Consider the following 15,770-nt stretch of genomic DNA (forward strand, 5'->3'; position numbering starts at 1 on the left):
CACTACACCGTCTGCCATCTCTCTCACAACTCTAGACGAAAGGTCATTATTTGCACAATCTTTTAACTTACGGATTTTGGTGTTAGATGTATGGCCCCTGCGTTTTCTTTTGTCTGCAACACACTGCTGCATACCAACCAATGCACTGGGGACAAATACAGTTATTTTATTGTTTTCTATTTGCATGTGATGAACCAACCAGCAAATGTAGGGAATTTGTCATCATTGTTTTGCTTTTTACACCCCACTGATTCTCTGTTTCGGTTCCTTTTTATTGCTCTAGCAGCTTTTTTGTTGTTGTTGCAAAAAAAACTACTCTTTAGTACCTTTTCAGCACAAAAAAGTTTAAGTCCAGCTGGCGATCACAGTGGAGCATTCAGCAGCTAAAGAGACAGATATTTTCCTCAGGAGATTGTATTAAACAAAATGGTGAAACACACACAACCGTTAAAGAGGACATATAATACTATTTTCAGGTTCATATGTGTATTTTGTGCCTCTAATGTGACATGTTCTCATACTGCCTGTCCTGAAGCACCTCTTTTCACCCTCTGTCTGAAACCAGAGCCCAGTCTGCTTTGATTGGTTAGCTGGCCGGCTCAGTTGTGATTGGTCAACTGCTTAGAGATGTCCCGCCCCTTAGCCTATCAGGTAGAATCTGTTGAAACGCCAGCAAATAAACCCAAGTGTTACATAGCGGTAATGGAAGTAAACAAAAGAGTGCAATGGAGCGTTTCAGGCAGGGGGGGGGGGAGAGTGTGGGGTAAAGAGACTTGCTCTGACATTGACTTTGGGATTTTAGCCTTTGCAGACCATCTACATGCACAAAAACCTATATAAGACACTACAGGAAAGGCCAAACAAAAGCTTAAATCAATTCTTAAGTTGTCCAAACCTGCCGAACGCGTAAATAAGCAACCATATACTAAGAACTGTAACATGTCAAATGTATCAGGTGATAATATGTTAATGATGAGATCCAAGCTTATGTCTACTGCCCTCAAGTGGCCAAAAACTGAGTTGCGGCATGTTTAAAAGACGTTTGGAGCCCTTCAGTGAAGCTAAATAATGTTTACACTGAGGGGTAAATTCAAATCCAAAGACTTTAAATTAAAATATTCCTCATTCGTCCAATCATGTTGTAAACTTAGTAAAACCTTAGTCTTACATGTTTGATATATCTGAGGTATATTAGAATTTGAAAGATGGAGATAATCTTCTCATCTCATCAATCTCTCTGATCTTATTATAAGAATTATAAAGTAATTGTTAGACGTCTCACTTCTTACCTCTCACCTCTCTCTCTTAGCAGTGGGCCTTGCTGTGGTTTCCTAGGGTTCTTTGCAGCTCCTCGGTCCCAGTGGATATTTTTTTTGCTGCAGCATGACATCCAGCCAATCACAGTCCAGCACTGCAACGACCCACTTACATACACACACGCACACACACATCCCCCGTCTCTCACCTTGAACATCACATCAAGGTTGCACAAGGATACAGAGTGTGCATGTGAATGTGTGTGAGAGAGAGAGAGATAGCGTTAGGGGACACTCCAGTAAAACCAGTACAAACACATACAGAGATGATAAAAACCAGTCTACACACAAAAACAGATTTCATTCTCTGCCAACTTTCTGATCTACTTCCCAAGAGCCACGTCCGTCCACATTTTTGGGGAAAAAACTCTTCTTTCCTTTGTTACAGAGGGTTAGAGGAGAAGCTTGATATCACTTTCAAGGAGACAATTATCTTTGAACATACACTGGAAACCTTTTCCTGAAAGCTGCAGAACAGGAATTCTACATATAAATGAACATTGGTAACAGTCTATGATTAAAACCCATAGCGGCCAGGCAACACTCTGATGTCTATGCCAACTTGTGTTTGCAGACTTGCTTACCTCAAATTCTCCCGTGAGAGACAATTAAAGTATTTTTAATTGATTTGTCAGCTCTTTTCTGTTGGTTTATACCTAAAAAAAAATCCTCCACCTTTCAACCAAGTATAGCCCCAATTCAGCCAAATATTTGACCTAAAATTACCCAAATGACATTTCAATGTGACTTTCACTGCAGCTTGTTCAACGCCAGTGCGTAATACTGCTATCAGTACATTGTTTCCTGTGGAGTTACGAGGAGGTATGAATCCTCCTCTGGATTTAAAGAGCTAAGAGATGACCTGGAAGCTCAGTCAGCTGGTAACACAGGGTCGTTTCTTATCAAACCAAAAGGCTTAGCGGCAGTGGCATGTCATGGAGAGGAATTTAAGTAACAGTATAAGCTGAAGACGGTGTAAGAAAAACAAATAAATAAGGCCTTCAATACAAAATTATAATTGTAAATGTGTTTTGCCAAAGTCTTACAGCACAGGCTAGATTTTCTAAAGCCTTTTATTAAGTTTTCTCTTACCACTTGTAATACAAAATGCTGAAGGGCTACTTGCAAATGTTTTCTCATAATAAAAATATATATATACCCAGCTTTAAAATATAAATATAGAATTGTTCTTAGTTTAATATATATATACACTGTACATAATGTATTATAATTGTGAATCTAAAAATGCACTATAGACTCAAATTATCATAGTGTAGTAAATAGTACATGGGTTTGTAAAAGGTAGGGGAGCAGAAATATAAAGTAGAAAAATATAGTATAGTAAATTAAAGTACAAGCACCACACAATTATATTGAATAGTCTCTTCGACAGCATATCAACTTCTTTGTACTCTTCACTTATTTCTGAGATATCATACGATATCAGGGAGTGTCATTACAAAAGCACATCACAGCAGGGGTATGTGGAAAGACATCCCTCAGCACCAACAATAATAGATGTTTTCTAGTGTGTGTCAGTTTACCTTTTTATTTAGCTCCTCCTTCATGTGTATTCCTCAACAGCTGGGCTTTGTGACAGAACATTGTGTTGGGCGGGAGAAACCAGGCGGTGCCATTTTGTCAGAGTCAATGAACTACAGACACCAGCAGCTTCTGAACCGACACCACCAGTGACGTTTACTGTAAACAAAATACTGCTTTTGACTTTTAGACGAGAAGCTTTTGGAAGCCTGTATGAACACACCTGAACCTGTCTGTGGTACACATTTCCTGCTGGTCTTCACCTGAGGATCTGTTGTTATATAGTTGCATGTTAACGACTTTAAAGGTGGGGTAGGTAAGTTTGAGAAACCGGCTCGAGATACACTTTTTGTTATATTCCATGGAATGCTCTTAACATCTCGATAGCAATGAATATCTTAAGTGCTTTGACAAAAAATCCATAAAAAAATGTCATCTGTGGAAGCCGTAGTACTGTAAAAAGCACGACCAATCATTTTAGCCGGCCCTGCTAAAATAACTGGATGGCCTACCTGCCTGTCAGCCTTCCATCTGTGCACAAACTTATCTCGTGCCCTCATTGGTCATGTGCGCGTTCGTGTGTGTTGGAGGAGGGGCTCTGTAAGGAAGTGGCAGATTTTTTCCGGCTGTGTATTTTCAAATTCTAGCACACTCGAGCTGGTTTCTCCAAAATTACCTACCCCACCTTTAATGTTACAAAATGTTCTGCTTTTAAAGCTTTTGTAAAAGCAGCAATAGTTTCAGTGTTTACAACAAAACGGCTTTTGGTAAAAAAGCTTCATGTGGAGAAGCAAATACTGTCATTAAAGTCGCTATATCCTACAACAAAAAAACTCGCAATAAAAGACGTGGGTCAACTTTTACTAATAGTAAAGCTGAACATTATTATTTTCGTCTATGAAGTCTTTCGTTATCTCAGAAGGTGGTCTCTGGACTAGTTTAAACACCAGGGCATTAAATAGCTGTATGTGGATCTTGCAAAACGTTATGGAACCGATATAGCAGAACATCTTGTGAATTGGAAAGGATTGGAAGTGAATGCCACATCCTGCTGCCAGAGTTAAGTCAGGCACAATAAACTCCTATAAGCGTATAGGTTGGCAGCTGTTTTTTTCCTGTAGTAACGGGGATTTGAAAACAGTCACACGTAGCTAGCAGAGAAAAAAGTCTGAAAATGTCCTGCAAAAGGCTCATACACACAGTCAGACTGCTGAACAGTGAAAGACAATATAGTGTGTGAATGTGGAGGGAGTAGGAAACAGTTCAGACAGAAACAGATTTAAAAACATCTAAAGCAACTTTAATGTTTTCTTTTCACATATCATTAACAAGAAAATATTCATAGAAAATACAGACAGACAGATTGAGACAGGAAGAGATAGAGAGAGAGACAGGTCCCAAATCCCCACACCGGAGTGACAGAGCGAGGTGACTTCACTTGTCTGTCACTCATCGCTGCTGCTTCAGGACGACAGATGAAGACTTTCACCTCCTCCTCCTCTCCTCTCTTTCTCCATCTCTGTTCCGGTCTCTGTTCTCTTTATTCCTCTCTCTATCCCTCGGCTTCTCTCGCTCTCCCTCCCTCTCTCTCTTATCCTCAGTCTCTCTGTCCCCCCCTCTCTCTCTGTCTCTCTCCCTCCCGCCGTCCCTCTCTCTCTCCCTCTCTCCGTCTCTCTGTTGGCCTTGACCGTCCATTTTCCCCCTCCTCTCGTCCTCCTGCTGCCGCTCCTCTTCCTCCCCTTCGTCTCGTCTGTTCCGGCGGGGGCCCTCACGTGCACGCTCCTCTTCCTCACGTGAATGGTCACGACCCTCCACCTTCCGTGCGCGATCGCGACCCTCCACCTCACGTGCACGCTCGCGACCCTCCATCTCTCTACCGCGCCCACGGCCCTCCATCTCTCTACCACGACCCTCCATCTCACGTGCACGCTCACGACCCTCGACCTCACGTGCGCGACCCTCGACCTCACGCGCATGCTCATGGGCCTCGAGCGCACGCTCATGAGCCTCGATCTCGCGTGCACGCTCATGCTCCTCCACTTCCTGTGCACGGCCTTTCTTATGCTTCTTGGCCTTCTTCTCGTCATCGCTGTCCTCGTCCTGTTCGTCGTTTTTGCGTCCGGCTCGCTTCTTGTCCGACTGTTTGTCTTTCTTATTCTTCTTTTTCTTGTCTTCACCTTTCTTCTTCTTTTTCTCCACAATTTGGGTTTTTCTCTTCTTCTTCTTCTTTTTGTGTTTGCTGTCCGAGTCTGGGGGACAAGGAGGAAAAACATTTATATACATTTCCCCCTCTTCTCAGATGACCAGATATGTAATAATGTACGATGCATTTAAATGTACTTTTCATAAATAACTATGGATGTACCTGAGCTGCTGCTCGAGTCAGAATCAGAGGAATCTGAGTCGCTGGATGAGTCTGACGAGGAGGATGAGGAAGAGGAGGATGATGAGGAGTCCGAGGAGTCAGAGGATTCCACTTGCTGGTTCTGAGTCATGATTATCTTGGGAGCATTCTTCAAATGTTCCCTCAACTCGTCCCTGAGAAAGAGAGCCAGATGTTTGTACATGCACAACTTTCATATGCACTTTTGGGTCGAACATTCATATTACAACAATATAACTGTTAGGCTTTTTAAACATGTTTGTGACTCTCTTACGTCAGGCCTCCCAGTCCGATAGAGGTGAAGAAGTTGATGGCAAAGCGAGTGTTTCTGGGATTATCTCGAGGGAAAAGACCTTCAAAGAACGGCTGCAGAGTCCTGAAACACAAACACACAGTTTTCTGATTATTATCATGGTTGTGTCACGGAGGCGTGTGGTGCAGTGAGTTGTGCCTTTGGTGTTCGGATCAGGGGGTCACAGGTTCAAACCCCACTGCAGTCAGCATGTCGTTGTGTCCCTGGGCAAGACACTTCACCCCAAATTGCTCCTGTGGGGATTGCCCACAGTACTGAATGTATGTAAGTCGCTTTGGATAAAAGCGTCTAACAAGTGACATGTAATGTAATGTAATATTCTTCAGAAATGTATGCACACACTCTCCAATCATTCAACAATCTGTGTTTCGTTTTTCACCTCAAACCAGTAAATGGACATATATCCTACTAACAGACTAATGCATCGGCCAATCACACAGTTTATTTCCCAATTTGCCAAATGTAATGTTTTTTCTCTGATCTTCAGTCCTTACAATTGTTGTCCCCTTAAATTGTGTGTGTGTGTGTGTGTGTGTGTGTGTGTGTGTGTGTGTGTGTGTGTTCGTACGCGTCTTTGAGCCTCTGGTTGAGTCGGGGGAGGCCCATGTAGGCACAGAGCTCCTGGAAAAGGATCTTCACAAAGATTCTGCTGGACGACGTCGTGGTCTCCTCACTCATCCTGACACACTCCAACACCTGGAGAGAGAGCAGGGATTATGAGGAAACTCAATCAAATAGCTTCATGTTTGTTTCAACTGAGTTTGGTCAGACTAGAAAGCATTTTGTGTGTGTGGGTGTGTGTGTGTTCTTACACTCCAGGGCACTGAGTCTGTGTAGAGCAGGTGAGCGAACAGTCGAGCCACGTTCCTCAGTTTGTTGGTCTCCAGTCGGTGAATCGTGTCGTACTGCTCCGCAAAAATCCCCTCAAAACTCTCCATGTACTCCTTCTTCAGCAGACAGAATCTCTATGAACACACAAACAGACACACAAACAGACACACACAGACAGTGTTAACAAGTGTTTTCAATTTAGACAGTTGTGATGTTGCACTGGACTCCCGTAGTTACTCCTCCCATAAATGGAGATGGAAAACACAGAGAGATCCGAAAAGTGAGTCTTAGTCAACACTTTTTGTTCTTTCCTAGGCCTGATATTTAATTCAGTGTGACATGTGCACGTTTAGTAATAATAGCCAATGTGGTGGGCTGTCATATATGTACGTGTGTGTGTGTGTGTGTGTGTGTGTGTGTGTGTTTCTCACCCCGGCCAGGAGACCAAAGAACTTCTCGTAGGTCCTCTGTTGAGCGCAGCAGTCCAGGATCATGTTACACAGCTCTTTCTGTTCACACACAAATAAAACATCTCATTAAAACATACATTTATAGAAAATCACATATTAAAGTTAAAATCATGTCTATCAGACTGAACATCTGAACAGAGGTTTAAAAACAGTAGTTGAACAACAGTCCTTCAATAACCATCTTATTGCGTCGCTGACGTCTCATTTTGAAAACATGTCCGACTGAGCCGTCGTCTTTTGAATTCTCGGCCAGCTGTGATCTGATAGGACGTTTTCTGGAGGCTCAGTGTTAAATGGGGTCAAAGGTTAAATGATGTGAATGTGAGAGCAGCAGCCAGGTGTGAAATCCCAGAGGTGGGTTACCCCCTCAATCTGAGGGAGAAACAGGGCCGAGACGATTTGGTTTGATCGTGTGTGTGTGATGTGTGGAGAGCAGCTGTGACTACACGTCCTCAGATATCAGCCACGTCTCAAATAACACACACACTTCAAACACGTCACCGCCATTGGGGCCTCTTGTCTTTAAGCACGTTTCCCTGATGTTTTTATTGTATGTTAGGGTGTCAAAATCTCGACTCTAAATTGAAATGTGTTTCAACGTTTTTTTTTTTTAGAAAAGATTCCAAATACGTTTAAAGACAAAGCAGCACACAGATGTTTAGATTTAGGATCGAAAGCTTTGTGATATTAGGAAAACATTTTTCTGTGAGAGGAACGAGCATCTTTGTGCGAGTGTTTCCAGCTGTTGTGTTGAGTGATTCAGTCCTGATGCAACTCTGGCTGACAAGGTCAACAGCTCTGACCACACACACACACACACACACACACACACACACACACACACACACACACACACACACACACACACACACACACACACACACACACACACACACACACACACACACACACACACACACAGGATCGAAAGCTTTGTGATATTAGGAAAACATTTTTCTGTGAGAGGAACGAGCATCTTTGTGCGAGTGTTTCCAGCTGTTGTGTTGAGTGATTCAGTCCTGATGCAACTCTGGCTGACAAGGTCAACAGCTCTGACCACACACACACACACACACACACACACACACACACACACACACACACACACACACACACACACACACACACACACACACACACACACACACACACACACACACACACACACACACACACACACACACACACACACACACACACACACACACACACACACATTCCACGTTCTCTGAGGCTTCGGATTGAGCTACATTTATGATTCACAAAAATCACTTTGTCGTCTGATGCAATGAAGTCCTGAAGTATAATTTGTTCCTCAGTTGATCTCTGGTTGAGCTATTCAACTGTCTAACAATGTTGGAAAGGGTTTTGACCCACACACTCACAGCTTCCCCACTATAGTCACCGTCTCAAAGCAGCTATTACAGTTACACAACCACACACACACCCACACCCACACACACACCTTTAGTTTTCAAATAGTGAAGTGGTTTGTCAGCGCCACCTGCTGGTCAGCAGTGAGAGAAAGAGTGGCAATAAATCCGCCCATTTCAGAAACTGAACAAATTACTTTTTTTTGTATTGACCGCTTTGATTTCTTGGTATTAATTATCTGGCTAGATGTTTAATCTCTACATTTGACTTTCATCCGTTGTTATTTTAGCAAAAATACGAGTTTTCACATTTATCCTGATTCCTGTGTGGGTTTGCGTCACTGATTTATAATTCTGCCAATTGTGTGTGCGTGTGAGTGAGTGTGCGTGTGAGTGAGTGTGCGAGTGAGTGAGTGAGTGTGTGTGTGTGTGTACTCACCGTCTGGCTATCAGGAAAGTCCATCTTGATCAGTTTGTGAGCGCACTCCTCAAAGTCCAAACTACAGAAACAATCATTCCATTAATATATTTATCGGTTAATATACATCATTGAGTTCAAGTGTGTCATTTTCTCAAATCTGTTTCTGTGTTTCATCCTGTTCTCCAAATCTGTGAGCTCCTGTACATTGAAACCATGGTAACTAGGCTGTGAACACACATACCCTAACAAACACACACAGATCTTTAAACACAGCTTGAAATATTAGTCCAAGTCCATCAAATATAGATGGAGCTGTAAATAACTGCCAACACCCTGAGTCACTCTCTGTGTGTGTGTGTATGTATGTGTGTATGTATGTATGTATGTATGTGTGTGTGTGTGTGTGTACCTGGATTGGATAGCGAGGTAGATGGTTCTTCTGAAAGCAACCAGGTTGATTTCTGTCTGATCGTAGATGATGATCTTCTCCTCTGTGAGGGAGAGACAGAGAGAGGGCTTCTTTAATGTTGTGTTAGAATCCGGTTCATACTATCCGGGACTTGTTATATACTTGACTAAACTCCTTCAGCTTTAAAGTAGTATAAACATAATTATCCTTTAACTTGAGAGAAAATGGCCTTTTCAGCATTTCTGCCTCACCTTCTGTTGGCTCTGCGTTCTCTTCTTCATCGTCTTCATCGTCGCCGCTGCCGTCTCCATCTTCCCCTGAGTCGCTGCTGCCCTCATCCAGGATCTCTGTCAGGGGGTGAAAGCTGATTGGTTAAACTGTGGAATAGGTGACAGCTGATTGGACTGTTCAATGTCTTTACAAACGCTCACCTCTTTTGATGGTTTTGTATTTCTCCTCGTTCTCCAGGAAGTCTGGGTCCATCTTAAACGCATCTGAGTGAACACACGGCAGATGTTAGATCTACATATATAACACATTATCATTTCTGCAGACTTTTAGAGCCAGTTTCCCCCCCCCCCCCCTCCCTCTCTGTGGCTTACTGAGGATGTCGTCGATGTTGTACTCGTCGTCCAGCGGCAGCATGTGGGTGAACTGCTCCCCCTCGTCCACCAGGTCCAGACCCTCTGGGATCACCGGGTGGTCTTTGAAACCGTCCTTCCTGATGGCAAACATCACCTCGATCATGTACTGGACCCTCTTATCAATGGCCGACTCGTGGAGGACGTTCCTGAGACGCTCAAATATGGCTGAAAAGAGAGATGGGCAGATTTGTAGGCATTTTCGATTCATTATGCTGACACTTGGGAACTTTTTGAATTTGGAGAGCCTTTGACAAAGCAGTACTGCTGTGTTTGGAACCTGTGTGTCTTGTCCAATACTGAGGAGCAGGACACGTGGTTCCAATTATCACAAATATTATATTTTATTTAACACGATGCAATATTTAAAAGACAGTTTCAAACTCAATCATACAGGGGGCTATAATATAAGGGGACAACTAATCCTAACGTTTAACAACAGAATTCAAACCAAAGAGGAACAGTACATTTAAAAAATAATTTGTCAATTATTTCAGAAATTATCAATTGATGATTTGAAGAAAATGGCAAATTGGATAAAAAGAAAATTGAATATAGTGACATTTAAAAGCTTAAATGCTTTATTTGTAAACTGCAGGATAACAAAAATGTCTACATTTGAGAAAGTCAATTGATAAAAAAAATAAGAAATGTCTGGTAACGTGTCTGGAGTATTTACCGTTGATTCCTCGCGGGGACACCTCGGTCAGTTTGAGGCCACACTCCTTCAGGAAGGCGATGGCGACCTCCACGCTGTCGTCAGTCGGACGCTCCAGCAGCAGAGTGAGCATCTCCAGACACAACACCTCATGAGCCTGAGGGAGAGACGTGAACACACTCCATTAGAGCTGAACATGAACACTTGTTCTCTTTCGTGAATGTTGACGTCCGACAGCAGGACCTACCACGTTCTGGTTGATGAGATGAGCCACAAACTTGGAGGCTGTAAGGCACTGTTGCTGGAAAACAAAAGACACACTGATTTGAATACATCGGTAATCCTCATACAATTGCTTAACAAAGAAGCCAATATTTATGACATTAAATGTTATTCACATTTAATGTCATAAAAGGAGAAAATGCTCAATCTAAAGTGTGTTTGAACAGTATTTTCAGATGTATATGTTTAACAGTTATAAATACCTCACATTTGTCTAGCAAAGCTTGTTATTTCATACAAAATGTACCAAAATGCTTGCCTAATTAGAAACTGAACAACATTTTGCATGAGATGAGGCTTTTACATTTTACAGAAATGGAATCCTGGCATTTGTAAAACAAAACAATTCTTAACCACCTCTATCAGGCACGTCTTTTAATTATACTGACTGTACTGTCACTTTCTGTTTATCAATGTTTCAACATCAAACAAATACAAAGAGACACAGACTCAGCGAGAGACACAGGACAGGTACCTTGATGTTGCGGCGGTAGCTCCTCCTGAAGGACAGGATGAGGCGTTTGAGGATCAGCTCTCCAATCTGAGGGAACTTGGAGTTGATGATGGATATGACAGCGGAGTAAACGTGAGTAAAGATGGGAGACGCCGCCTGAGCCTGCAGCATCGAGCGAGCCAGCAGACCCCTGAGAGACAGACAGGGGGACAGTTACAGCGGGCAGTCAGACAGAAGGTTTATAGCCCCTCACTACCCCATATTGGTTTCACTCAATCTGTCTGTGATAAGATTTTAGTAATATGAAGTTGTCTGTGTGTGTGTGTAATTCTTCACCTCCCCCTGACGATGTTCTCCTGCAGCAGCTCCTGGATGATGAAGACGATGTTCGCCACGTTGACTTTGTTGATCAGACCGTTGATGGACTTCTTCAGGGCCTCCCAGCTCATCCTCTGATAGGCCAGGCTGCACAGGAAAAGGGCATTAGTGACACACAGGTTATAGAGTGGTATAAATACAAATAGTTGGAAAAACAGCCCCTGAGATGTGGAATTGTTTTATATTGCGTGCTTTATGTTGATAGGGAGACAAAGCGAAAGGAAAGGCAGAAAACGGTAACAGAGAGAAGATAACACGCAACAAAAGACCCTGGGCTGAATTCAAACAAGCTATTGCAATTTCATTTACTAACGGAGCTAATCAGATTTGAAAACTCCCTTAAATGCACAACGTTCAACCTTCTTCCCATCCAACTTTGACTATAAGACAAAGTAGTTCATGATGATTTATATAACGGTTATCTGCAGCACGTTTCTGGTCTTCATAAGAACAAATGTGAATATCAATCTACAAACTGATATACGAGTAGGAAACGATCTGAATGACTTGAGGAACCAAATCTGAAAGACAGTGTTCTAATCTTAGCTGCTATAAATAAATAAAAACACTCTTACCTGGTCTTGTCTGTGATTTGCTGCTGCATCATGCGCAGCTTGGCGGGGGGGATGTAAGCTCCACCCGTCCTCGTCAGGATCGGGTCGATCTCCTCCTTCTTCTTCTTGACTGGCGGCTCCTCGGCGGTCCCTGGCTCCCTGTCAGCTGACGGGGATCCGGAGCGCCCTCGCCTCCTCTGCTCCCACTCTGCATCTCGGTTAGGTCGCCGGTCAAAACGCGCGTCCCTGTCGTCTCGGCGAACATCGTAGCGATCGCTGGGGGAAGAGACAAAAAAACATTTGTTGTGGTTGTGTTTTTTTAGGTGTACCAAACGTTGTATTCAATCAAAAGAAAGAGAGGGGATGAGATCTATTTTGTGGTATTCAATAAATTAGGTACAATACATAAGAGGCTGCAATCTGATTCTTATGTTGTTTGTACTTTTAGTGTTTGATCCTGTCATGATGTTATGCAATACAAAATACTTTAGACATGTCTTTAATGTGCAATGTGTTCGATGACCCGGTCTTTAAGCTATCGAGGACCTTCTTTTAAACTAATAGAAAGTCACCCACTAAAATGATGGCAAGCCAATAAGAAGCAGCGTTGGTTACCGATCGTGGCGTCCTCTGTCGTAGCGCCCGCGGTCTCTGTCTCTTGACCTGGACCGCTCTCGTCCTCTGGATCTTGATCTGTCCCTGGACCGGTCTCTGGATTTGGACCTGGATCTGTCTCCCTCTCCCGATCTGGATCTGTCTCGGTCTCTGGATATGGATCTGTCTCTGGACCTAGACTTGGATTTGGACCTCTGGACAACAAAAAAACAAAGACTGTCAGCGGTATTTCTTTTGGTCTCTTCATTTTAAAAGGAATGTCACTTTGAGTTTGAAAATAATTGTTTAACAACTGGGAATTGCGTTTACATTATAGCCTGTGCACTTTATACAACTTAAGATTCAAGTAAACGGACCAGAAGAACACTTCACATTTCTGCTTCATGTTTAATTGCAAGATTTAGAGCTAGACCTTCATCATTCAAAAAGGATTAAAGAAAACAATAATGTTGCTCCCTTGATGAATGATAAGGATAAACTGTAAATACATTATAACTTTTTGCATTTTTAAATTGATCATGCTTACCTTGATCTGAGCCACACTGCTCCTGAGCCTTCGCAGTGACCCTTGATGTTCATCCTCATCATCACTGCTGGTGCTGTCGTCTGAGCTGCTGGAGGCAGGACCCCCAGAGGCCGGACCCCCAGAGGCCGGACCCCCAGAGGCCGGGCTCCCGGAGCGGGACCGGGCTGCAGGACTGGCCTCACGGGATGGCTTCGTCTGGGGTTCTGGGCTTTTCTCTATAGGACCCTCCTGTTTGGGCTTTTCTGCTGCAGGACTGGCCTCATCTTCTGAAGGTCCTGAAGACAGAGAGGGAGAGAGCAGCGTTATCAGATGATACTACATCTACAATTACTACAACTGCTAGCAATGCTGCTGTTCCTACAACAACCTAAAATAACGAAAGCAGGTTTTACTCACCACTTTGTTCCTTCATCTCAGGAATGGGACTGGGACTTCTGCTTGGAGAGTCCATACCTGAAAATATATGCATACACATGAATGACTTTGGAGAATAGGTACTGAAACAGACATCACAGATCAACTTATATGTGATAAGCAAAAACATTCTATTGATGAACACAGAGTCAGACAGCACTTATAGCAATACATTAAACTATACATATAGTGTGTATTTTAGATAGCAGAAAAGCTACAGTGATCATCACTTTTAAATATCTCGACAGTCTCTGCATGATATTACAAAATTGTTTTACAATTGATTGCAGATGTGTTGCTCTGACACCAATCGGCCTTCTATGCAGAAGAGATAGCTTTCTCGATGAATTACAGTATAAAACATTTGATTAGCAGGTGGAAACAACATAAAGCCAGAGATGATGTCTTCCATTTGATTATAAGGATAGCCCATAATAATCACATCTAAGATGCTGTTATCAACACATACGCTTTTATAGATGATGGATTGAATTAATATAATGTTCTCTTTTCTGTCGATCAACTTATTGATGACTAGAACAATATCTAATTTCTAGCAAAAAGACACATCACTGATGAGACTTTCTGAATGTTTTTATGTGTGCTGTCTCACGGTCTCACAGACTGCTTCTGGACAACAGCATATCAAAACATCATCACAAACGCAGGATATATGTTATTCATTTTAAGTTCACTGACTCTTTGAAGTTAAGTGTCTGCAGACTTTCACTTAAAACTTAGAACTTGAGTTGTACCTGTAGCTAATACATAGGAGCAGCTAACACTGACAAGGGCAGGACAAAACTTCAGTAAATCAATATGAAGTATACCTTACAGCTAAAGTAGTCATTAAGGGTACTTTTTTAAACAACAATATTATTTATAAATTCAAAATAAAAAACTCCAACGAACGCATCAGTTTTAAGGCCATGTGTGTTTGGGTGAGCTAAAGTTAGCTAGTCAGCTAATCCTACTTTAGCTACATCTGGTTAGCTGAAATGCTAATTATTTGCCCCTAAAACAGCAACACTTTGCTTTTGTTTGCGTCTCTGTAAATAAACGAGATATTCTTACTTCACTGAGTTTGTCTTTTTATGTCCAGTTGTCGTGTTGTTTTCCGCCTTTTCGTTCCTGTGTTAAATCAGTACGTCGTACTCTGGCGGAAAACGTCGCCCGACAGCTTCCGGATTTCAGAACAAAAGCCCCCGAATTGTTTCTGTACCGCCCCCTGGTGGTGATAATAGTGACCTCCTCCAAAGATGTCCCTTCAGTTATCTAAGGGGGAACTTGCATTATCATGGATAAAAACAGTATACATCTTATATAACGGTTAAATTACATCCACATTCTCATAACTCAAATCCAGCACCAGACACTGTTGACGCTGCTATGGACAATCTGGCAATAATGCACATTCTATGGACAATCTGGCAATAATGCACATTCTATGGACAATCTGGCAATAATGCACATTCTATGGACAAGCTGCACATTCTGTGTACAATTTTGCACTAATGTACATTCTCAAATATTGAAGTGACTGTTATTTTGTATATATTGATTGTTGTGTTTTTATGTAGGTCTTAATGTGTGCAGATGTAAAAATGTGTCTATGATTCTGTGTATATATACATATTTGCACACATATTTTTATACACATTTGTTTTTATATACGGGATTGTGGGAAACGGTATTTCAATCTCCAAGTCTGTACACACAAACTGGAAGATTGACAATAAAGTTGACGTTGACTTTGAAATTGAAAAGGCTGCTTGTGAAATAGGGAGATAGAGCTTTATTAATGTCATAGGAAATTGTTCTGCAAGAGTTTTCTCAAAAATTAAATTAGAAAAAAATCCAATAATAAATGTAAAGTGTATGAGAAATAAAGCAATAGTACCAGTGCCTAGATAAGTAACTAACACCTGCACCTAATATAATAACAATTCAAGTAAGATACATTTACAAACATAATTGAATTAAGAATAATAAAGTAGTACTAACAAATATTTAAAGGTAATATTGAACATGATATTGAAAAGTAATATTGCCCAGGATATTGATATTGCTGTTTTAAGTGTGTGATATGACATGTGTCCTAACAAAATATATTTTTATACTTTTAGAAATTAGGAATGATCTTCTGTGGCATTCTATATCGCACCTGGTTAATCTCACTCTACCCCCGAA

At 41.9% G+C, this 15,770-nt stretch overlaps 1 protein-coding gene across 1 annotated transcript; it reads right to left on the reverse strand.

Annotated features, from left to right (window-relative positions):
• Window positions 1-4,136: 4,136 nt before the first annotated feature.
• On the reverse strand, window positions 4,137-14,774 carry cwc22 (CWC22 spliceosome associated protein homolog). Its single transcript, XM_034128777.1, has 20 exons — window positions 14,655-14,774; window positions 13,563-13,619; window positions 13,167-13,441; window positions 12,641-12,834; window positions 12,047-12,301; window positions 11,430-11,558; window positions 11,115-11,283; window positions 10,605-10,658; window positions 10,379-10,514; window positions 9,661-9,867; window positions 9,490-9,552; window positions 9,310-9,405; window positions 9,059-9,140; window positions 8,668-8,728; window positions 6,817-6,894; window positions 6,367-6,519; window positions 6,123-6,250; window positions 5,516-5,617; window positions 5,224-5,396; window positions 4,137-5,107 (listed from the first exon to the last, which is right to left on the reverse strand). Exons 2-20 carry the CDS (start codon window positions 13,615-13,617, stop codon window positions 4,344-4,346), a joined length of 3,174 nt encoding a protein of 1,057 aa, XP_033984668.1. The 5' UTR covers window positions 13,618-13,619; window positions 14,655-14,774; the 3' UTR covers window positions 4,137-4,343.
• Window positions 14,775-15,770: the final 996 nt, after the last annotated feature.

The sequence above is a fragment of the Trematomus bernacchii genome, unplaced genomic scaffold (genome assembly GCF_902827165.1).
Source record: "Trematomus bernacchii unplaced genomic scaffold, fTreBer1.1, whole genome shotgun sequence".
NCBI classification, from domain to species: Eukaryota; Metazoa; Chordata; class Actinopteri; order Perciformes; family Nototheniidae; genus Trematomus; species Trematomus bernacchii.